The 25,262-nt window shown below is 40.6% G+C and overlaps 1 protein-coding gene and 1 long non-coding RNA gene across 2 annotated transcripts in view; one reads left to right on the forward strand and one right to left on the reverse strand.

The window, feature by feature from the left end:
- Window positions 1–1,515: 1,515 nt before the first annotated feature.
- On the reverse strand, window positions 1,516–13,715 carry LOC122782721. Its single transcript, XR_006361956.1, has 2 exons — window positions 13,572–13,715; window positions 1,516–3,305 (listed from the first exon to the last, which is right to left on the reverse strand). It is a non-coding gene; the product is annotated as an uncharacterized LOC122782721 (long non-coding RNA).
- stag1a (stromal antigen 1a) overlaps window positions 2,150–25,262 on the forward strand; it is a 31,912-nt gene continuing 8,799 nt past the window's right edge. Inside the window, exons 1-9 of the mRNA XM_044047196.1 lie at window positions 2,150–2,303; window positions 22,278–22,491; window positions 23,052–23,172; window positions 23,266–23,421; window positions 23,520–23,616; window positions 23,760–23,836; window positions 24,586–24,790; window positions 24,889–25,040; window positions 25,155–25,228. Of these exons, the coding sequence (XP_043903131.1) occupies window positions 22,463–22,491; window positions 23,052–23,172; window positions 23,266–23,421; window positions 23,520–23,616; window positions 23,760–23,836; window positions 24,586–24,790; window positions 24,889–25,040; window positions 25,155–25,228 (911 nt within the window). The 5' untranslated portion in view covers window positions 2,150–2,303; window positions 22,278–22,462. The remainder of the gene's footprint in view (window positions 2,304–22,277; window positions 22,492–23,051; window positions 23,173–23,265; window positions 23,422–23,519; window positions 23,617–23,759; window positions 23,837–24,585; window positions 24,791–24,888; window positions 25,041–25,154; window positions 25,229–25,262) is intronic.

Genomic DNA, 25,262 nt, shown 5'->3' on the forward strand with positions numbered 1-25,262 from the left:
GTTGAATCATTAAGACCATTGTCATAAGTTTGAATATTTTTTAAAAATTTGGATTTGGTTTACTACAAAATAACGCAAATATTAATTAAAGCCATTCCGGGTGGAAAGCAGTTTTTAAGGGTTTTTTTTATTATAAAGAAGGCCACAGGGAAGTTAGATAGAGATGTTACATGATGGAATAATGCAAATATGATGTTAAGAATGCTTACATCACTTTTGATTTTCAAGGAAAATGTTATTTTAAGAGTAGCATATTTTGGGGATAACATTGAAGTTTATTTTTGACTGTGTGCAATTGTTTTTGTTTATATTGCTGGCATTTGTGTGACTGAATTAAGTACTACTACTCCTACACAAGCAGGTATATGTCTGCAAGTGTGCAGAGGCAAGGTGAGACTAGATTTTTAGGTTGAAATGAAAAAAATATGACGAATATCTCTGAATATCACTGAGCATGTGAATTAATTGTGGAAAAACATGAATTTGACAGCTTCTCTTTCCTTTTTTCTTTTTTTCTCGCTCAGCGACAGCATGTGTCGAAACATTCTGCATCAACATAATTATATTACATTTATATTACACTCACTATTCCTTTAGGGAACTATTTGAAAAGAATTATAAGCTTGTGCAGCTTTTTTTTTAATTGTAGGTTTCACATGGCACCTGCCTCATTAGACTAATCATTAGAGAATAATGTATGTGTGTACGTGTGTGTGTGTGTGTGTGTGTGAAATACCCCTGTGGGGAGGATCTGGCACAGGTTTCATGGCAACACATGCTGTTGCTATGGCAAACAACAATGCTATAAAACGCTGCTTTATACACTGGTGTGTGTGTGTGTTTCTATAACAAAGATGCAATAAAGGTGCATTTTAATCAGACTGTCTCTGTTTATGCATTAACTTTCCCCCTCTCTCTCCCTCTCTCTCTCTGCAGGTATTTGATATGCACTTAATGACCCTGCATGTGGGACTAATATAATTAAGTGAAGCCACTGCCTCACTCTCTCTCTTTCTTTCTGGCATTAACACTGAGCCGGAGTAAGTAATGTGAGCACATCCAGGCTATAATTGGGTTTGTGTCCACGTCCAATTCCAGACCAATGACCTTATGGAGATGAATGGTTCAGGGGTTTGGCCGTGTGCTGCGGTGCTAACACTAACTCTTTCTGTCTCTTCCTCAGGTAGAGAGGCCGAGACAATAAAAACCACACAGAGACAAAGTTGGAGAAAGTGTCAGACTTCACTTAAAGGAGGCAAAGGTGGCAAAGTCATCAAAGGTCAACTGTGTGGATGGGGTGAAAGTACATATTTCTTTGCACAGGAAGGTTTTGGGAATGTAATTCTAAGATTCTAAACAAACACAGCATTATAACATGATAACCTTTATAAAAGGACTTATATTGCTTTACCTTTAGGCAGATCAACCTATAAACTATATTAAAGCGACGTAACTCTATGCTATAACAAGATGTCTTTTAACACATAATACATGTATTAAATCAGATGCTTCAAGTGGAAAGAATGTGTGCTCCCATTTTATTGCCACTACACTTTGGTGTTTTGCTGCAAAACAAACACAACAAGAAATAAGAATTGAAGATGGTTTTAAAAAAACAATTCAATAGAAAAATAAGCAGATTAAATTAATTACAGCAATTGGGCCCTTTGTACAGCATACCATTTTTGACAGACGACAGTTGGACAAGTGTAAATAATGACATGAATTAATGATGGTTGAGTTTTACACTGTCCACATTGACTTATTAAACTGTTAATAAACAATTGCTGTGCAAGTCAGAGAGTTATGTACAACAGTGAGCATAAAGAGACAATACAATACAAAATTAAAGGTATTTTATATATAAGTATATAGATACACACACATAAACGTTAAGTGTAAGCCCTGCGATGTGCAACAGGTGAGAAGTTTGGTTTTTAATGGACATATTGTCAAAATCACGGGGTCTCTCCTGTTCCTGTGCGCGTCCCCGTCAGTTGTGCGGCGGGGTTCTGCGGCCCCCCCTTTCCCGTGCTCGCCCACCCGCTCGCCCGAGGCGCGTGTCCGCCGCGGCCCGGTGTGTCCGCCAGGGGGCAGCTGTGTCTCGGTCTGAGGCTGCGCCGCTCCCGCTGCATCACAGAGAGGAAAATACCACCAGATGGCGGTTTAGGATTGCTGCTCTTCTCTCAAGGCGCGGTTCCGCTCGCACGGCCAATTTTCAATATTAAAATACGCACGTTATTTTAACAAAATTGATTTATTGTTCCGGAAGGTGATAATCGATTCCGCAATGGTCGTTGAAGGTGAGTGCCTGGTGTTTTTGTCGTGTTTTGTGCGGTGGGAAGGGAGACGGGGCACAGATTAAAGATGGTGGACACAGACAGGGAAGGCTGCTCGGATGGGGGATGGGCGCTAGCGGCTAACGGAGGTGAATGTGCTTTCTCTCTCTTCCTCACTGACATTATAGCCTAGCGGAGCTGTTAGCCTACGAGCTAGCTCCCCCTCCAAAAAATTTCGGCGAGACAACTTGCCAGACGGGCGAGTGGCTGCCGCAGCATCGCTCTGTTTTGCCACAGATTTGTACTCGGTGGCGGAGTTTGGCTTGTCAACAAATAAAGAGCCATGCGGTGTGACGTGTTTTTCTCGCTTCTTGCACGGCAGGATTCAGAGCATCACCTTCTCTCATTTGCACAGCCGTGTTATGATTGTACAGCGTTGCCCTCCTGTCGTGCGCCGCTTGTCTTTTGCACAGGTTTGTCAGCAGCTCAGACGCTGTTGACTTTACTACTTCTGCGCCTGTGGCAGTTTTGTTTTATTGCACACACACACACAGACTCCACAGAGATGTACATTGTTAGATATGAAAGGTGCTACTTCCCCCCCCCTCGTGTCAACATCAGCATCACCACCTCCCTCTTGCTTTCAAGTTTTCAGAGTAGTGATGACTTATTCACACGGATTTGTTGGTGTTTTTGTGTGGAGTGAATGGCAGCACGTGGATGCATTGTGAATATGTTGACTTTCGCATGTTTAAACAACATTATTTTCCCTTTCCCGCCCCCTTCTGTGCGGGAAGCAAGCATCTCTGAGCGGGGAAACATGATTCACATTGGGAGGGGGGGATGGGCTCCACCAGCCATCCCTACAGGTTCCAACAGGCTCCAGTGCTGATGTCTCCTCACCCTGACCTGTGTGTAGTTGGGGTCAGTCAGATGACAGTGGGTCAGTGTCTCCTGCTTTGTGTCTCCTGCTTTGTTTACAATTAGCCATGTGCGTTGTCATACGAGCTGTCATTGTTATGTTTCCTGCAGAACAAGAAAGGAAATGTGTTAATCACTCACACGTGTAGCTGACAAAACTGTCTCATACTGCTGCTGTTTTTTGTTTTTTTTTACATTGATAACAACCCAAGTGTATGTTACAATCTAAAGAAAACCTGCCCCAAGGCAGTTCAGTTTCCCACAAGGTAAATACACTCCTCTGAATCTCGATCACCAGCAAAATCAACTCATTTCTTCCTTGGGCCATAACTGACATCCCCAGAAAATCCCATCTAAACCCACTTTTTTTTTTTTTGAGTTATGCTATTGCTGCCCAAAAAAAATAAAGACATTGTCAAGAATAGTGCTACAATTAAATGCCAGTGGAGTAATAAAATAACCACCAACTATTTTGACAATCAATTGTAATTGGTTTGAATGTTTTTATATAAAAAAAAAAACCAAAACCAGTTATCTTATTTTGCCCATCAGTGACCGAGAACAGACTGAACATACCTCCCATTCATTTTCACAATACAACTTTTTGCCATACAGTGACTTAATGAAGACCAACCCCCTAAAATACAGATTTCCATTGTTAAAAATCATCTGCACAACAAATTTAAAACCTTTTTAAAGATATTAACATATTACATATGCCTTATTTAATACACATTATTTCTTGGATTGTGCTCCTAAATGTAATGAGCTCTTCCCTGGGTCATGTATGTCCCAGCCCTCGCCAAAGGTTCATGGAGGTTCAGGGTTGAGTAATCCTGCTAACGGACAAATGTCTTTGAAAACACAACCTCCATGGCTCCGCTGACTTGATGAAATCCCTGTAAGTTTAAATAATGTTGCTGCATTTTGATTATAACAAACATTTCTACTATCCCTTTTTCAACTTCAGGTTGAGTTTTTGTGCAGGGCTTCATTGCAGTTTCATCTTCAAGGAGCTTCAGTCCGTTTATTGAGCAGATAGAAACGCAACCATTTCTGTTGTCTTTCAGCGATAATAGATTGCAAACCAGTAAAATCATTTTTTTGTGGTTGATGGCTAACATCTTGTTTCAGTTAATCTGAGCATTGGGCAAAATCCAGTTATCCAACATATTTGGGCTTTCACTTAATCTTATATCTTATGGGAACAATGACAACATTCATCTCTCTGCGTCAGTCAGTCCAGTGCAGGTGGGATGCAATTATTTAACCAGAAATTATTTCCATTTAGACTATTGCTATTGGTATTTAGGATTTATTTCGTCAACCTCTTGCAATAGTGTATCCATGTTAGTCCATCAACTGGCAAATTGTCATTCATTGAGCTTCTTGAGTGAGATATACAGTGTCATTGGAGCTCCTAACCCACCAAGTACAACATGCACCCTATGACCTTTGCCCCTTGTCCCTGTAAGTGTCACAGTGTCGTGTTTTGATGCCACAGTGCACAGTAGACAAGGTGTGCTGTAGTTTAACCTGTAAGGGAACGATTAAGATGATTGTCCACAGTGGCATTGGAGTATGTGGATTCACTGTAGCTCAAATAGATATATATTCTATATGAGTTTCTCTTTGTTGATGTTTTTTGGTGAATCCACATATGGGATAATCAGATAATTGGTTCAAGTGTTTGTCAGTAATTAAACAAACTTTCAGATTTTCCAGCTTCTTAAATGTGAATATGTTCTGGTTTCTTTGCTCCATTTAACAAAGAAATCATTGAAGCTGAATAATTTTGTTTTTTGTGGACACAAGTACTAATAGTTGTCATATTAATTGATTATGACAATAATAGTCAGTTGCAGCCATAAATCCACGCCAATACAGACATGTACAGGTCATCTGTGTCTCTGTTGTGGCTCATATTGAGGAATCCTCTTTGGCAACAATGCTGTGAGAGCGCTTAACCCCCCCCTTAGAAGGAAACCAGGGAAATAGCGGCACCGTTTTTACATCTGTTTGCACAGTGATGAATATTCAGTGACACAGCAGCCTGTCCTTGCCTTGGGAATTGAACAGTTAAAAGCTGACATTCTGCATAGACTTATATAGGTGTCTAGTCTGCTGCTGCTGCTGTTAACACAAGGGCTAAAAAAACATTCCGTCTCCTTTCTCGGTCTGTTGGATTGCTTGGTTGTTTTGCCTTCGCTGTCTCCCTAATACGCTTGTATGTTAAGGACTGAGAATCACATTATGGCGCTCATTAGACTGTTGTAATTTAAAAGGAGGTAATGGATGGCAATGAACATGCTGTGGTTATTTGTTTTGACATGAGTTGGGGGGGGAAGCAAATGGTCCTATTTAAATGACGATGACATGATATTTAGTTTCTTAATTGTTTATTTTATCCATATTAACGAGCATGTAGACCTAGTTTGTGGAGGATAAATGTGCCTTTTGATAGTTCCCCAAGTTGGAGGCTCTTAACCGCTCGACTGCTGTGTGCTTTTTGCTAGAGCCACACGCTTATAATGACACCGCTCAGGAGATTATGTAATGGCCTTGACATTTGTCTGAGCCTTTTTACACAGTGACCTTGTTTCAAGATGCTGATATTTGAATGAATCTTTCTCGTTCAAATAGTTGTCCAGCTTTCAGCACCTTACAGTAAAGTCAAAGGAACATTTAAAAAAAAGAAGTCATATGACATATTCATGGGACATATTCTCATGTGCATTTGGTTCTAAATGGGTTTAATATCCCAAAGCAATCCCAAAATGTGTAATTAGTCCAGTGACACGCATGAAAGTCTTACGTATATTTTAATATAAGCTACAAGCAGATGCAGTTCACACTTTGCTTTCTTTGTGAAATGACAGCGTTGTTAAGAAAAGCCTGCGTTGTGTGTCTGTATACAGTCCTACACAACACTTTCAAAACCAGTTTTGTCACCCCTGGCTGGTTCAGTGCTTTCATTGTGTTGTGGTTTCCTGTTCTGTGAACTTGTTTACTTAACTGTTGGCTCACGCTGAAGGAGCTCGGACCGTTTTTGCAAAGTTGTGAATCACTGGAGTCGGTATGAAGATGCAACCAAGGCGAGGAAATACAGAGATTTAAAATGAAAGTGGGTCGGAAGCCCAATAATATCTTATTATCCAGGCAACCTGAATACACATGCAAGTGCTTTTTCTGCGTCGGTTAAGTCTGACTTGTGGCTGCAAGTCATTTTATGTCACTGAAGGGATCTTAATCTTAACTGGCTAGGCACGGGAGTGTTTGGTTGCTGTGTTGGACCAGATGGTTGCACATCTGCTTTAAGAATGTGTAGATTCACTGGTCATGTGCACACAACATAGGACAAGACATTAGATTTATGTCAACTGTCACTTGTAACCCTTTTTGTTGGAACCTATTGATTGTTTAGAAATGACACACACACATGCAGAGTAGTGCAAAAAATGTGAGGAGGTCCTGGCCAACTGTGAAACTTGGTATGTTGATGTACAGCAATGTCATCACTTAATAATAATAAAGAACCCATTGTAATTTCAGTATCACACCGTCTATGAGTCAGTCCATCCATCCATCTTCTACCGCTTTATCCACAGGAGGGTCGTGGAGGGTGCTGTGCCAATCATAGGGTCATAGGCGGGGTACACCCTGGACAGTTCACTAGTTTAGAGTGTCCATATTCCATGTTTTTGGACTGGGAGGAAGCCGGGGAGAACCGGGAGAAAATGCAGAAAAGCCCTCGTTCGGACTGGGGCTTGAACCCGGGTCTTCTTGCTGCAAAGGCAACAGTGCTAACCACTACACCAGCCACAAAATCACAAAGCTTTATTTAACGTGACCTGGAAAACAAGGTTGTATAGAACTTGGCAAGCTTCCCCTTGCAGACGCACAAACACACATATTAATGAGGAAAAGATTGATTTCCTGCGTGTATTCAAAATAATGCATGCTGGCTGTGATTTACATTTACCGTTCAGAACGGTTGGGCTCGTCTGTTGGAACGGTTTGTGCAACAGTCGTTGCTACAACGAGTAGGTCTCGAAGTTTTGACCAGTTCTATTTCCATCACCAATTGAATCTTTGTTCGGGGGGAATTTGATTAAGTAATGCTGTTCAGCTATTCAGCTGTCAGGGTGAGCAGTAATGAGTCGAGGTGCGTCAGTCACGCTGCGTTTCTGAGGTGTGTGATTTCTCCGTGGTATTCCCACGTGGTGTAGTGTTTTTTTTACCTGCAGCTGACATTAAACGTGTGTTTGCACAGGCAGCCAAGTAATTGAATGTATTTTTTAAGAATTTTATTTTGCCGTTTTTTTGCGATTGTTCAACGCCTTTTAGCTGGTTAGCTTGTTTTATACTGATGATACGGAAATGATCCTGGCACTTTTGCATTGCAAAGGGAAATGCCGTAGCTTTGACGTCACTGGATTTTTTATGACAGCTGTAGTAATTAGTGTTGTAGGAAAGGTTATATGTCAGACGCACAAGCTCATAAACTACTTGAGTGTAAAGTTGCAGCGGTATGTGGAACATTCTACTCCTGAAAGTTCTTAGTGACGCCCTTCCATTAAGTTTTATATTTACAATGCAATTCTGCCTTAGTAATGACTGGAATATCATGGCCGATCCGATTTAGAAGCCTGTAGTAAACCATACGTCTGAATTACACACTAATTCCCTCATATATATATAATATAATAAGGTGTGACGATCAGCTTTTCTGTTTCTAGGGCATTGATGTTTGATTGATTCGCTCTTATGTCGTCATGAAATTCACGACAAAAGTTTAGAAATTGTTCAAAATTACGGATGATTTTTCCTTTACCCATTGTATTGCAAATACTGTACAGTCAGATGTCTCTCTGTGGACAGTCAGTACCTGCTGCTTCCACCTGTTTTGAAATTGCCTTTGCTCCTTTTGATACAGACAGCACTTCATTTTTACACAAGTGCTGTAATGGGGAGCTTTGTTGGCAGGAACACTTCATCAAACACTGAGCCTCAGACAGATGGCTCAAAGAAAAGGTAGTCATCAGCACTTCCCTCGCTCTCTCTCTGAATACAGGGCAGGGATTAAATTGGTGTGAATAATATCCCTCTATGTCAGGTGATAGATTCAGGTCTCTGTGTGTTCACGTTTCTGCAAGGTACGTTGAGCTCACGTACAAGAAACACAGACATCGTATATTTTAGCAGTTTCCTTCCTTCTTTTTTTGGCATTTATGAGATGAGGTTGTGCACACTGTGTAAACAGAGATAAGGAGAATTGTCATTGTCATGATATAGCATGCATACATTGTTTGGGTGACTGAAAAACCTGCACAAATGGTAGAACACTTTGAGGCACGTACTCACAAGAATTAGAAGTGGTGAAACCAGTAGAAAAAAAGCAAAAAAACCACTGAAGTCCAGTCAGGACAAGTCATGAAATCAATGGAAGGGATTAAAAAAAATGCACGATTAATTGAAACAATAACGGCTGCAATCAAAATTCAAGCTGAAAAGTTGTGTCTTTCGGCTTCTTCAGCACACACTTCTCATAAAAAGTTTAAGGCAGCCTCACCAAATGGTGTAGTTTTGTGGACGTCATTTATTTTGGAGCATTGGTCAAAAAAAGTATGCTGCTGTAATAAAAGTACAAGATTTGGATTCACTTTGATTCAGCACTGTGAAAATGTATCCGTGTCCTCTCTAATCCACAGAGAGATTATGATATTTTATTGATCCAATCTGTGCTATACATATATGTGTATATGTATATGCGTGTGTATATATATGTATGTATGTTTATATATATATGTATATATATATATACACATATACACACACATATGTATATATATACAGATAGATAGATTTGTCTCCAGTTTCAAAGGTAGAGATTTATATCAGGCTTTAAGAATATCCATGGGCTGTTGTTGGGGGATGAGTAAATTTTCACTTTGACTCATTATTTGGATTTTATGTATGTTTCGGGGGCAGGGCAGCCATTTCTAAATTTTAGCGCCAGCGCAGACCCGCAAATCCTAAAGGTGTCATTCCTACAGTTGAGGTCAGCAGCCGGCTGCAAGCAACAGCAAACACCTCCTCAGCATAAGCCGGGGCAGTGTGTGTGTGTGTGTCTCTCGACAGTCGGTACTATTTGTACACGCTCTTACTTTATATTGATTTGCAGACCCATGCCAAGTAGATTCTGTGGCTGCACACAGTGGGAATGAAGTGGTTGTAAACGGGTGGGAAACTTCCTAGGTCTGCAAATGGGAAATGGTTTGCCGAATGTTTATTAGCATTGACAGCAAATATCGTGAACGTGTTTTTATTTTTATTTATTTTTTTTACCACAAATTAATTGAAAAATTAGATATGGAAAAATATTGCACAATGTAAAAAGTAAAAATATGTTTACAGGTATTACAGTATATATAAAGTATAGTTTTATGCAGCTGTTTTACTCAAGGTACATTTGTGTTGCTTGTTCACTTCCCAACGCTGAGACGTCATTAATTTACCCCATCTGCTCTCTTGACCTGTGCACAGGGGAGTTTCTTTGCCCGTTATTGTTTACTACACACATTATTTACCCACAATCCTCCAGCAGTAAATTGTCACATTTGAGAAGCAGGAACCAGAGAAGTCAGAATAGTTACTGGTTGAGTTTGTGTTGTCTTGCTTATTAGTTTATTGTTATAAATGCAACTACCATTAATCATTTAATGAGCCATCATTCATGCACTCATTCATTCATCGTCTACTGCTTTATCCTCCACCTGAGGGTCACAGCTGACACGGGTGAAAAAGCGGGGTACACCCCAGATAGGTCGCCAGTCCATCGTAGGGCCAAAACATCACTTTTACACGGTCAATTGTGATTGTCCATTTAACCTCTGCATGCTGTTGGACTGTGGGAGGGAACTGGGGGAAACCCACGCACACACGGAGAGAACGTGGGGTGCGAAACCCGGTCTGTTTGCTGTAAGGCAACAATGCTAGCCACCAACGCCGCCTCAGTATAATCATATTTAATGTTCACTGTCACCACTTGACCTAGAACATAACAACAATACTCAATCAAAGTGGAAGCAACCACTTTGATCAGGAGAAATGTCACAGTAACACTCTGAACTAATCTTTTTTTGTTATTATTATGCGTGTATTGTCTACAACACGTGGATGGCTCCCAGTCCACATTCCTGTTATGTAAACACTATTGACTGTGCCTCTCGCTGAATTATACTTTTCCACTTTACCTCTGTCTTGCCACTTGTGTCATCAGACACCTGACTGAACTCACTTGCTTTAAATTGGCCACCTGCTTCAGTGATAGCTCTTCTTCCGACTCCCTCAGCCTCCGTCTCTATCTGAGCAGTTATTATTCCCCTCAGCAGCCACACTTTATGACTCCGTAACTGCAGTTTTTTTTTTCTATGACTATCTGCCTCAGATTAGCAGGATTTCTCCCGCTCCAGTGAAATCTACAATGTGCTACGAGGTCATTAGGAAGTAATAATGGGTGTGAGGACTAATAGCCTCCTCAAGGCCGTGTGTGTGTGTGTGCACGTGCTCATGTGTGGTTTATGTGAGTGTGTCCCGCCTCGTCCTTCACCGTCCTCTCTCTATTAGAGGTTGAAATGAGGCAGACTCAAAATATGGGCCAAGGTGAGAGAAGAACCACAGACAGATGAGAGAGCAAATAAGTCATTTTCTTCTCTACTTTCCCCCGTCAGCCTCTGCTCTCTCACACTGTTGTCACACTTTCTCCCCCTCCTCCTATTTGCTCCCTCACACCAAACCTAAAACCCCCCCGACCTCCAATTTGCGTCAGTTGCAGCCGAGCAGGCAGCCATTGCACAGAGAGGGGCGAGAGACATTGGCTTATCCATCGCTTTAAAGCCTTTCCATAGACCTGCCCTTTTCTTATGATCTATTTATCCTTTATTCACAGTTCTCAGGAGAGTGAGAAAAAACACACGCACATTTGCAGCAGAGATGATATCAGCTCCACACCACTCTTCCCCCTGCCCGCTCCTGTGCTACAATCTGGATTGTATGCTTCTGAGAACGAGCGTACAGTGACAATAACAGATGGCTGTGCATGCAAGTGTGTGCGTGTCTAGGCAGAAACACGACTGTCGGATTTGGTGACTTATGTGTGTCGGATGGGTAATCTTCCACATGATATAATCATAATCTGGTTAAAGCAGACAGCCACACTTGGCCTCAGGGCTATTCCACATCGCGTTGGTCTCAGTATGTATGGAATTTGGCAGCGTGACCGAGTCTAAGTATTGTCTTGGTGGTTCAGGCTGGAGCAGTGGCCCCAGCGGGGCCGTTTGTGGTCGAAGCTCGCTCTGGCTGGCCTTCATTGTGGAGTGATTTCTGAAGCTTTAGTTTGCCGAGAAGGCTGTAAAATGTAGCCAAAAGAATTGTATTGACCGTAGTCAAAACACGTGTTGAAAATACTTGTCTTGTATTAAGTCAATATTAAACATTATAGCAGGTGTTCAGGTCTGTATTTGAAATAGCCATCACTTGAACTTTCACACACACCACAGTGATAAAATGCAGAACTTGTGTAAAGACAACAAGATCACCCAAAACTACCTTGCCTGCTTAGCACCAAATAGCAGACACAGGTGTGACTAGAGAGCAGTTTGGGCATTTTTCTGTATGAACACGCCCAAGTCCGAGCAAGTACAAACCAAGTTTGACCTGAATCTGAAAGGCCTTTGGTTCTTTTTTGCATAACTTTAGTAAATGGTCATACATTATCAGTAAACATACATACATACAAAATTTATTAGCATATCACAAAAGCCCAATATTAGGATTGCCAAATAAATCTAGCAATAGTACAATAGTGTGGCCCCAATTCACCAATATTACAACATGTGTAATTGGTCTGCATTTCCTGGATCGCCAGTAAAGGCTGGAAAAGCTGCACCAGTTAAATTAGAAGTGTTGTCGAAATGTGGCATTAATTATTTGGTGATTGATGACACCAAGTCTAGTCTATAGGATGGTGTCTTTATTCTAAATGAGGTTTCTGTGAACCACAAAGGGTTGAACACTGCATTTTATTAATCTGCATATTCACTGTAGAGATAGTTACGTGCACATGCACTCTGCCCTTTAGTGTTTATGAATGGCTGAAAGGCAGTAATTCAAAAGTGAACGCTGACCTTAAAGTAATAAAATGAAGATTAGCTGCATTTGTCTCACTAATCTCTTCAGTCTGTGAGTGTCTCTGTTCTCCCTCGACTGGCGCTAAAGCCTCTAAAACCACACATTTGTATTGTTCCACTTGTTTTTGTCCCTCTTTATGAGTTCCTCTCTTCTCCTCCTGATGTATTTCACAGATCTGAACTGTGAATCGCACTGCCCGGTGCCTTCAGATACCAGAAATGTAGAATGATGCAGCAGGAATCATGACTGAAGCGTTTTCAATTTAAAAAAAAAAAACAAACCCACAAAGGACAAGGCAGTGAAGTCTGCGGTGAAAGGAATATTTACAGCCGACATGTTCTACTAATCATAATGTTGGATGGAAGTCACTGGCACCGCAGCTGAAGAATGTTAAAACTGAGCGGCTGATTCAGGGGTGAACTGTTGACTGGATTTTGGCTCTTTGCCAGTGAGTTGTCAAGAACAGAAAGGTCCTCGGATTTACCGTTTTTTCTTCTCCAGTGGTTTGTGATCATTGCTAGTGTATTGTTTTATTTGATTATGACATGCATCATTTATCACTCCCGGCAACATAGTTTACAAACATTGCACTGCCAAGCCAGTGCCATGAGGGCTTCATTTGCCCACAGTGTAATTCCAGCTTCTCGCCAACTCTTCACAATGTAATGGTTATGACTTTGGACAGTTTATTAAGATTTTTTCTCTCTGTTTGTTTTGCTTTGAAGGGCTTACTTAACTCTTTAACACCTTTTTTGCTTATTTTGACCATTAAAGGGCCAGAAAATTATCCTGTGCTTTTGCCCATTTTTCTTTTAACTTTTAATATCTGGCAGTTATTTAGAATAAAATAGTGTATTAACAATTTAAAATTATGAACTATGAATTATGAAAAACACACAATTTGAAATTTGAACAGTTTAAATCATATTTAAAATAAAATTTCTCTCGAAAAATTGAAACTTCTGTATGTACAGGCATTTTCCCAACTCTCTCCTCTCTGGTGACAAAGATGCTGATTCGCTGGCTTCCTGCAACAGTGCGAGTGAAATTACCGTAATAACCACACGTTGATTTCGGAAACCATTGGAATTTCGCGCCGCATAGTTGCGGCTTGCGCAGACGCGTCGTCTGTGATATGCTCGGTGTTAAAGGGTTAATCTTTCTTGTGTGCCAACTCACCAAGACGATCACTGTGTCAGACAGTCGGGTGATTTTAGAGTTGAGAGACAGGACAGACGACATGTTGCTCCCTGGCCAGTCACCATTTGGGATGTTGTTTTACAACATGTCACACTGGAAAGGAAATACTTGCAACTCAGTCTTTGAAAGAGTCCCCACAGAGAAGGCAGAAGTTGTTATTGCTGTTGCTGCCACAGCTTGACAACCATTGATGGTGCAACCTTGTAACACCGTCACTCTTTGCACCTAATTTACATTTGGACAAGACTTCATGTCATTCAGCAGAGCAAAGTGGCGTGTGTGTAAATGATAAGTAAAGAAGAGAGTAGATGCTTCCCTCCGCCTCTCTAAATGCCATATGGTGGAATTGTACAGGTACTCTCAATAAAAGTCAGTTTATTAGACCAGTACAACAATGACCATTGCTTCTAGTAAGTTGTAATAGCCTTTTGTTGATGTTGTAAATGTGTTTAGGAGGTTTTACTAAGCTGTGCCTAATAAAATGACAACCAAGTGTACTTTCCTATGGCAAATAAGCAGCATAGTTAACAGTCAGTTATGTATTTTATAAAAATGTATCTAAAGCAGTAAAGAAATAAGCACTTTATTTATGAGTCTGTACAGGGTATGTTGCTATGGAAACCAACCCTTTTTTGAAGACAAACACTTTTCAGGGATTCCGTCCATCAGTGCACACAACCTTCAATCAGTTTTTCATAACTGAAGTCATCATGCATTGAGCTGTTCTGAATAGAGCAACAGAGATTGTTACTTGAGCCTGAGCTCAGTGTCACAGTGTCACAGTGTCAGCTCGGTCAGTCAGCGGCTGTGCTGTTGTACTGTATGTGTTCAGAGCCTGGAGAGACAAAGTTAAGCAGCTTTGGCTTGTGCCAGTTAGTTTGAGCTCTGCAATGCTGCATTTGCTGCTGAGCCGGTGGCTTTCGTGTAAAGAAAGAATACCTCTGCTGTTTGCTCCTGTCAGATGTGTCTTACTGCCTTGTTTTCACTGTGGACCTCATTAGTTCATTTAGTATGAGGTATTTTTTTCTCCTGTTTGTGGGTTGTACTAAAACTCAGGTTTTGTTTGATTTAAGGTCAGTCATTTTGCCTATGTAGTTAATTAATGTATATGTAATAATGTCTTTTCATTTTTAGCTGAAGATCTGAGGAAACAGTGCGGGACCACATTTTCAGTGTCATTTTGCAGATATCTGGAGTTAATGTTGCACGTTATCGTGGTAGAATGCATCGAGGGTAAATGCTCCGAGCCATATGGAAAATAATTTTGTGTGTTTACACCTAAATGAAAGGTTTTCAGCTGGAAATAGTTTGTGCTTTTTCTCCCAGCCCTCTCCCTCTAAGACTCTAAGGAGTTACTTCTGTAAGAGGAACTTGTTTTGAAACGGGTCAAGTCTCAAATCTCAAATGATCTTTTTATTTCTTACATAATTATTAGTTTTGCTCTGCTAGCTTGTGAGTATATTCCTGAAGAAGAGGAGAGTCCTCACATTACCCGGCTACTCCTGAGCTTGGTGGATTTAGGGTCTGTGAACCGTGGGATAGCGTTTGATTTCCTGAATCACTTAGATTCCCGTTCACAAGGTCCTGATTCAGTGCATTTTTTTGATTTTCGATATTTCAGTTTCCGTAGCAATTTTGCGTGGTTATGAAAGACATTTTCACAGAACTAATGCTGCAAATTATGTACAATTTTGGTCCTTCAAACGTGGGTGCAGCTTGGCCTGCACCAGTGCCTTCTTTGCTTATCAGGAGTAGACAACATTGACATTATGTTGTTTGAGGTGAGGCAATGTAGTATTTCTTGTTCTACACCATAGATGGTTAAAGGAATACGAATGCGATTTGCATTTAGCAAGTATCTTGATTCTTTTCTGTGTTACGTGCCCACCAGTGACACTTAGTCCTGTTAGCGTAACTGTTATCAAAGATGGCGGACACTTAGAAATATCTTCCTTCTTTTCTTTGATATTTCTCGACTAGGGGGAAACTGAGGTTGGGAAGCACGATTTTTCAAAAATACTACCTCTATTCTAGTAATACAAAGCTAAATGCAAAGTATTCCTTTTAAGAGTTGCACACCGGAAACAACGAAAACTGTTTTTTCAATTATTTATTTTTTCCTTCTCTGTTTTTTCTCTATCCTAATCTCACATTATAACATATTCCTCATAGGTTGCAAAAGAGGATATTTCATACCCAGCTTAAACCACGAGAGCTGGACCACCGTCTCACGTCATGTAATATTGACTGCAGAGACAGAAATAGAACACACGTCTCAACTGTCTTTATTAACGGCAGCACATAGGACATGTACAGTATCTGAGCAACCGTCTCTTATTAAAGCCCCATCCAACTCCCCAGTTAGTAGTTGTGAATCCAAGCTTGTGTTTTTCTGTCTTGAGCGCTGCACAGTTGTAGTCCTCCCCAGTGCTGGAATCAGAGGCTGACTACGCTAAATTCTCTGGAGATAGTGGCCAATTATAGCTGATGCATTACAGGTTATTGCTGTAAGGAGAAACGGCCAGCAGGGACCACGGAGCCACGAAGGTGTGAGAGAAAGCGAGAGGGAGAAAGTATTTTATTTACAAAACCAGCTCTGTCTGGAAAATGGAGAAAAAATAAAGGCAGGTTAAGGCTGTCAACTTTTTGTACTGTGTGTTTAAAAACTAGAGACATGGAGGTGCTGCAGGTATCTCCTACATACAGTACATTTTTATATATATGTATATGAATGTAGCACAATCATTACGAGCTTCAGTGGCACTTTCCAGAGAACTGTAATGTACAACGGTGTGTTAAGTGTCAATTTAGATTTTGTGAGTGTGTTTTTTTTTTTTTCGTTTGAATGTTGGCCTTGAATCAGCAGCAGTTTTTAAAGTAATATTTGTCAGAAACTTGAGATTTTTTTTTTGAAGAGCAGAAATTGGAAATGAAAGACCGCTAGGTTAAAGGTGGCGGAAATCTAATTCATTATTTGCTGGCAAGGTGTTTTGTCTGTCTCTTCATAAAAGCCACTGGCATTGGAATTGAATTATTACTGCAAATATGATTGCACCCACTGAACTCCTGTAGCGCTGCTCTGTCACTACCTGGATACATCATGTTATCTGGATGTGTTTACAAGCACCCATTAATTATCACTTAGTGGTTGAGCTGATTTTAATCTCTAGAAACCAGTTACAAACGTGTACAGCTACTGAAAGAACTCTATTAACATGTTGTTATATTCTTTAACCACATACATTTCCATCATTACTGTTAACATATAATAACAGTTTAGCTCTTTTTCCCCCTGGATTGGGCAGTGATATTGTATACAGATTGCTAACAAATCAACATAATGTGGAGTATTGAAAAAACAGTGTGGGAAATGGGAATAATGAAGTGTCAGATTACACACAACGGTTTGCTATAATAATGGCTTTTACAACTCCAGAAGCTTGTTGTAACAATTGTAACGTGTAATTATATTGGCAAAGTTAAAGTAGGGCGACCCACTGATGTTTTCTTTTATATTTTGGCTTATGTTGATATAGCTTCAGGCTGCCAGGCTTAGCAAATGTTCAGACTAAGGCCGCACGATTCTGGAAAAAATGTGAAGTTTTTTCACAAATCAAAAATGTTTATCGATTACAATCACGAACAAAAGATTAGAAACGTTCAATTAGGCATTCAAGTAAAGTGCTAAACAGTGTGATTTCTTTGGGCCCTTAATAATGGGCTTATTGTTATTCTTGTTATTATTATTATTATTATTATTATTATTATTATAATGGTAGTGGCTTAAGTGACATATGCCGTGTTTCCACTAGCTCGACTTGCGTGACGTCGTCAAACTGCCATGCACTGATCGGTCGGAGTTATAGATCTTATCCAATTCTTTTTGAGGATACTACATATCTCAGTCTCTGAGGTCAGGATGTGTTGTAAAAGTTTGGCAGTGGCATGAGAGCCATTTAATGACTGAAGGAAAACACTGAGCTCATATTACGCAATTTGGTGAGTGAGACTCTAGATGAATGAATGAATGACGAGGAAGCCCATCCCTTGGATTGTAGGTGTCCTGCAAGAGTACACAAGTCAGACTTTAGATCTGTAACTGTGTAACCCCCCACCCTAAAAAAAATCCCTCCTGTCTCACCTCAGCCAATCAAATATACCCGTCACCACCGGGCTTATGACCCACACTAGTTGCTATAGCAACAGCAGCCTGCCTCCCAGAGAACATGTCATGCATGTTAAGTGGTTTTCAGATGCTCACTCGTTGTCTTGCACTCTCTCTTAAGTAGACACACTCAGTCACAGAGGATGAAGACATGTGGCAGACCACAGAGAGTTAGCATGAGGGTTTGCTTTTGTGCCTCTGAAGCAGCACTTATCACCACAGAGCCCAGACTAGGAGTTGCCGCAGCCGGATGTTGAATTATCACTAATGTTGACTTGCAAACTAAGAAAAGTACTTAATTTTGTTGTGTTTGGAATTGGATGTAGACACGTGTATTTTTTCCCAGTAAAAATACAAGTTTTCTTTATTCGGCGTTGCTCGAAGGTGTCTATCTAAGCAGGTATCAGTCGCCGGTGTTATCAGCGTCACCACCACCACCATGCCTTTGGTTCGCTGTTAAAGTGCAATCTCAGTGGTCCAGAGCAAAAACAACCTGCACACAGCATCGTTTGCTGCATACAAAGAAGTGAGGCCACATTAAATTTTATGTGGCTGCTAAGTCATTACGTTAGCCGTAAATTTCAGTTTGCCCAGTCTCTGTGTTTGAAGTGACCGCATTAATGTTTTATTGTTCTATCTGGGAATGTAATTCAGTTTTTTATTTATGAAATATTAGGATTAGTCTGAGCCCTTTAGTTTTTAGTACGTTAAAAGTTCTAAATTGGGGTTGAAATGGAGAAGCTGCGCTCCAAGCAGCTACCAGATGGAGAAACATCTGCATTCCTATTACTAGATTTTTAACATTGGCTCAGTGTGTGTGTGAGTTTGTGTGTGTGTGTGCTGTTTTCTTACTTCTCAGTACAAGCCAAGACATGTATCCCATGTTGTGATATTAAATAAGAGCACTTAACAATTCCTCATCTTTCTCCTATGTTTACCACTATCATCTTGTTAACACTTGATTTTCTACATATAGACGACACAACCCAGTGTGTGCCTTAGCTGAATACAATATGTACGTTTAGATAGGGGATTCTTATGTGAGCGTAGCTCTCCGTTTAGCCCCAAAGACAGTGAAACTGAAATGATTCTAAATAAAAAGCACTCATATTTGGTATTTCAACTGATAAATATTTTCATATGCTTCTGTGATTGTTTTGAATGTACAAATGAATGCACATGTTCATCAGTCACTGTGGGGGTAGATGGAGTCACGGGCTTGGCCCTGCTTATATATACACACATGTGCTATGATGGGACAAATCAGTGCTGTTCTCCCCTGCTGTGATGATGCTACTGCACTGAGAGGAGAAGAAGAAAAGAAGCTTTTGCATGTATAATTTATTGTTCTTCTCTGGCAACATTTTATTGTTTTATAAAAAAGTGTTTTTATTTACTTATTATTGGAGATTAGCCGTTGTTTTCAATGATTGTGTTCAACAGAAGTGTGAGAAATGAGAGCGCTGTGACTGTTGAGCGCTTCTGTTGTCCACGTTAAAACTGAAGAATACAGTAGTTCTGGAGACTTGCTGCAAATTATTCATAGACTCCGGTTGAAGCTTGTGTGTGTGTGTGTGTTATTGTGTGTGTGTGAGTGAGAGAAAGAGAGAGCCAAAGAGTGCCAGTGTGTGAAATGAGGAAAGTGTGTATTGAGCATTATTTAGTTGTTGGTCAATAACAGGGCAGGCAAGCTCCCAGCTCTCTCTCTCTCTCTCTCTCTCTCTCTCTCTCTCCCTCTCTCTCTCTCAAAAACAGGTCGTGAGAACATCCCAAATTGTCCTCACATTGACACGTTCCTCAAAATAAGTTTTCAGCTAAAAACCAAATTTTCTCATAACCTTATACACATGTGTACACACACACACATACACACACACATTTCCTGTTCCTCTTTAGGCCGCTCAGAGAAAGGGAACATAGATACATGTTGGGGTAAAAAGTCAATTCAATTTAATTCAATTCAAAATAAGCTTCGATATATCAGTGTGTGAAGTCTAGCGGGTTCGTGGTGAAGGAGGAGGTGGCTTCTCACAGTAGAGAGGGAGTCAGCAGGTGGGGCAGTAGTGAAATTACACATAATCAGGGCGAATTCTGCTCCCTCTGTCAGCTGTCAGTCATCTAGGCTGCACAACTGCTATTATTGCTTCTTGTGAAAACTGCAGTGTGTCACTTTTTATTTTAAAAATAGAGGGCTGCAACTAAAGATGTCTTGTTGTTTCAAAGAAACTGCAAAACATTCCTATTTAAGTAGTTGAAAAATGAGAAAAAGCTTGTATCACAATCGTCGACGATTAAGTTAGTAATTCTTTATTAATTGAACAATCTCTTTATTTGTCAGTCTAGCAGTGTTTAGGTCTCGTTTCGCCCAGTGACGTAACAGGTAGCAGCGCAACATTGTGCTAGTAAATCAAGACAACTGCAAACTGGTGCATATTCACAAATGATCCCTCGGTCAGATCTTGTAGTATTGCCCGACAGGGTATGTGACATACTAATAACGTTACGTTGTTTCTGTTCACAAAGAACAAACGGAACCAGACATAATGACATTATCCAAAAAAGTTAACGCACTGTAACTTCATTCAGTTCCAACGGAGACTGTGCTTGTTTGTGGTGCGTCTCCATCCCTTTCCCTCCCCAGCTGCTTCTCCAAATGACGTTAAAATGTTTTCCTTTGACAGCAGACAGAATGAGCTGACGCCTCATTAAAGTCAGCATCTTCGGTCAGTCTCAGTTATCACTACGTTCACTCTCTTTTCATGTGTTCTTTTCCCGTCTTCGTCGTTTATTTTATCTGAATATTCCCACGAATCCCTGCAATCACATTGTTTACCTTCAGTGTCTTTTTTGTTTGTTTGTTCCACAGGGCACTTTCTCCAGACTCTCCAGTTTTGTGTATGTGCCCCTGAGCTTGTGCAGACTTTGCTGTGAGGAAATGAGTCTGTCCCAGACTTCCCGTTTACTGTTCCGAGGTTGAACGTGTTCTGTATTAAGTTTTTCACATTTTCATCCCACTCCCTTTTTATTAAATAACTCTCAAAATGTAGCACCAACCTTTAAAATCTTAATCTTAATCTTAAATTAGCCAGGGAGTTTGTGGCAATTTGTGATTGAACATTTGTGGTTATTCTTAATGATCGTGCATGTATTGTCAGCATTAATATTCCCCTCATATAGCCTGTGCAGCCTTATTAGCCCTCTCCAACCATTTGTAGGTTTTAATACCTGTGCGTCATGAATATCAAGTACCAAAATCAATCAGACGCTCAAGAGCTGGTAAAATCTGAGCCATTAACACTTGTTCATATTTGATCAACTTCAGATTTGATCAAATATGCATCAATTTGTCTAAACGTCGTTTGGGATTACAGGGGGTTTAAAAGAGAGCCAGTGCTTGTAACAGCTGGTTTTCACTATGTCTCACTCAGTGTGTGTGTGTGTGCATTGTGAAACACAGGGCTCTCTTGCCCCTGCTGTTCCTCAGTACAAACACTGTGTGGAAGTCAGTATTTAAATACACACTCTCTTAGCCTGCCCCCTACTGTTGCCCAGACCTACTTTCAAACACACATGCATACACTCACACACACTCTGGGGAAACAATCCACCCTGAAACCCGTTTTTAATTGAACAGAACGTGACTCAAACTGAGCCGTGGTGTAAATGAGCGCCGGCTGATTTTTCTCATCCCACTTTTCCCAGTTTAAAACCCAGTTAAGCAGTTTGAAGTTCAACTTTTGACTGAGGACTTTGTGGATCATACTGCCCCTTGTGGTGAAGAGTGGCATTGCTTAAACTCTGCTCCAATTAGCATATAAACAGGTCAATAGCTGATCTTTACACCTGATGTGTTGTAGTTAATAATTCTCCGGCCTGGATGTCTAGAAAAAAAATTTACCTAATTATTCTGTTAAAATTGTCATAATTATTCTGGCTGCAAGGAATTCTGGGATTGTTTTATGAATGAATGTGGACTTTCTGGGACTTTTTACAGTTTAGGTGAATATTTTTCTTGTTTATATCCCAGTTTTCTCCACCTAAGTCTGTTTTTCTTAGTCTTTCTTGTTAATGACTTCTTTGATTGAGTCTTTAGCACTTTGTCTTTTCATGTGTCGGTGCTGTATCTGACAAAATATGACGTTTTGTGCATGACTGTACCAAACTGATAGACTGTCACGCAGTTTAAAAAGCCAGCATGGTGCTGAAATCATTTTGGCAAAAACACTCCTCCTATGAGCCAGTCCTCCCCTTCACGTCCCCTTAATATTTTGCTGTTGTAGTTCTCAAAATGGCCAGTTGGTGTCCTCCTCTCCCCATTTTCTCCTCCACACTTCCATCAGAGTGAAAGATTGAGCGCTTTCTCTGCTTCTTTGACACTTGTGACACTCTGATCTGATGTCACTATGATTCCTATGTGAAATGAAGCTCTTTATCATCAGCCCATCTTACAAGATGGATTTGTTATACATGTTTTAATTCTAGTTTTCTCTTATTCTCTGTTGTTGTTGTTTTCTCTCCAGGAGCTGAAGAGCATTAAGTACCCGCGTGTAGTCCATCCTGGAGGTTCTCCTCCCCACCGTTCCTGTCCTTTCCTCCAACACACCGGCCTTCTCGTACTTCCCTCTTTTGGTCCGGAAACACACCCCGGCCGTGAGGACACACGTAAACACGTTCGCACGCTTCACCACCTCCCCGCCCAACCAGGATGATCACCTCGGAGCTCCCCGTCCTACAGTGAGTGAAACACCTCTGAATCTCATTGTATCATTAGCGACATTTGATCAAAATTGCAATGCGGCCTACTGCAAGAGACGCAATGTTTCTTAAAGTGTGTCAAATTACTGTTTTAAATAAAATATTGTCCTGATCTATACACATCATATGACACAGTAGTCATTTTAAACATGTGGTTCAAATGAAAGTGAGTATAATTATGTAAAAATGACCATTCCCTTTGATACCGCGATCGCAATTTCATTTAAAATAAACAATTAGATATTTATTCAAAATCGTTCAGCCCTAATCTCATAAAAGTGTTATTTGTTATTCCACTGCTAGACTATTGTATACTTAACATACATTATATATAATATAAAGATATATATAGTTCAGTAGAATTATAGTTATTCTTGTTGTGAATCCCTCCATGTACCATATTGGAATTTCTCTGTTTGGAGGTTTCTTTCATGCTTTTAGTTCCACTTTTAGTTCACTTTGCAAAGGAACATTCAGTTTGATCGGTGGATGAATAAAAGCCTCAAGAGTCGCACGTGTTTGGTGTTCCCTTTTCTCAGGGACTCATCCAACGAGTCTGGGGCAACAGACGCGGTTGGCTTAAGTATGAGCTTGAGTGAGATTGAAGACCCTGAGGCGAAAGGGAAAAAGAAGAGAGGGAGGCCTGGGAAACAAGCCCAGGTATGAGACTGCACGATGCGGATATTGTGCGAATGTAAGAGAACGTGTACACGCGTGTGGAGTCTGCATTTGTGTGCATTTGTCTCCTCACAGTCGGCCAATAAGAAGCCTCGAAAGTCACCGGCGGATAAAGCGGGGACACTCGCCAGAGGCCGAGGGAAAGCCAATGGAGTGGCCCAACACAACGGTGACGGCGGCGACCCCGTCACTCTGTTTGAAGTGGTCAAACTGGGCAAGAGCGCCATGCAGGTCAGTGAACGATCAACAGTGTTTTTGTTCAAACGGACGGTTATATGTGTTTGTAACTTTGTAGAATACTCACTGCTGCTCCCTGCATGTGTGCGCAGTCTGTGGTGGACGAGTGGATCGAGTCGTACAAACAGGACAGAGACTTGGCACTGCTAGACCTCATCAATTTCTTCATCCAGTGCTCGGGGTGTAAAGGTGCGTTCACTCAAACTGTAGCTCTGTTTTTTTTTATTCTGCTGACTTAACACGTCTTTATATTCATATATATATATGTATATGTCTATATCTTATTATTATGTATATGTCTATATCTTATTTACTGCTCACTGTGTAACCAGGCACTGTGCGGATCGAGATGTTCAGGAACATGCAGAATGCCGAGATCATCCGTAAGATGACTGAGGAGTTTGACGAGGTAAATGTCACTGTCACTGGGTAGAGATGTAGTTAACTATCGATCTATATATATATATATATATATATATATATATATATATATATATATATATATATATATATATATATATATATGCTGTATATAGTCCTTGTGAAGATGCTGTGTACCTTCTGTTCTCGTCACAGCAGGACTAAATCCTCCTTAGCACTAATAAAGGCTTCAGTACTTTCATGTTTATTTTATGTGCAGCTTGTTATTTTTAAAGTCTGAATTGATTATATGGAAAAGGGGGATATTCACTATTGGGTGTTTTGAATTTGCATCTATTTCTATTATCTTATCCCTGCATGAATTAAAGTTTCTCACAGAAGCAGAGCGGAGATCCACTGCTATCACAAACCAATAGCAGTGGATTTAAAGATGAAAGTGGCTTTTTTTGTAAGAAATCACAACACGCAGCCATAATTAGTCCAAAAAAAAATGCACTTGTGTTCCTCATGCCACAAAATCCATTTTACGGTTCTTGCCACACCTTAATCAGAACCTTAAAGGTCAGATTGTGGGGGGGGGACTTTTTTTTTTTTTAAATAGAAAGCAGATTTTCTCCGAAGCAACTGTGACACTGAAGTAAACAGTGGAGAGATTTTTATTGAAAACACTCTCAATAGGATGGATATTTTCCAGCCGAGAGACTAAAAATCAAATTTGACACACGGGTGATTCGTTTTTACTTCATCTCTTTTTCTTTGTTTTTTTTTTGTCAACAGGACAGTGGAGATTATCCTCTCACCATGCCGGGGCCAATGTGGAAGAAGTTCCGCTACAACTTCTGCGAGTTCATCAGCGTTTTGATTCGCCAGTGTCAGTACAGCATCATCTACGACGAGTACATGATGGACACGGTCATCTCCCTCCTCACCGGCTTGTCCGACTCCCAAGTTCGAGCCTTCAGACACACCTCCACGTTAGCAGGTGACGCCGCCCTGCTTTAAATCCTTATTTAGCTTCATTCATCGTCCACTTATTGTGTAGATGTTTCAGCCTCACGTGTGTATTGTACGTGTTTGTAGCGATGAAGCTGATGACGGCGCTGGTCAACGTGGCCCTGAACCTCAGTATTCACCAAGACAATACCCAGAGACAGTACGAGGCCGAGAGGAACAAGATTGCCGGCAAACGGGCCAACGAGAAGCTGGAACTGCTGCTACAGAAAAGGAAGGAGGTGGAAATAACAACTCGACTATTGAACTAAACGACATTTACAAGCAAAGAAGCCAACGTCACTTTGCTTAAGTATTAAAATATTTGCAAAACGTGTTTGTTTTCCCCTTAACAGCTTCAGGAAAACCAAGATGAAATAGAGAATATGATGAACTCCATCTTCAAGGGAATCTTCGTGCATCGCTACAGGTACGCGTTCGACTGCCTCTGTTCATTCATGATT

This window comes from Solea senegalensis, linkage group LG16, assembly GCF_019176455.1.
Source record: "Solea senegalensis isolate Sse05_10M linkage group LG16, IFAPA_SoseM_1, whole genome shotgun sequence".
NCBI lineage: Eukaryota > Metazoa > Chordata > Actinopteri > Pleuronectiformes > Soleidae > Solea > Solea senegalensis.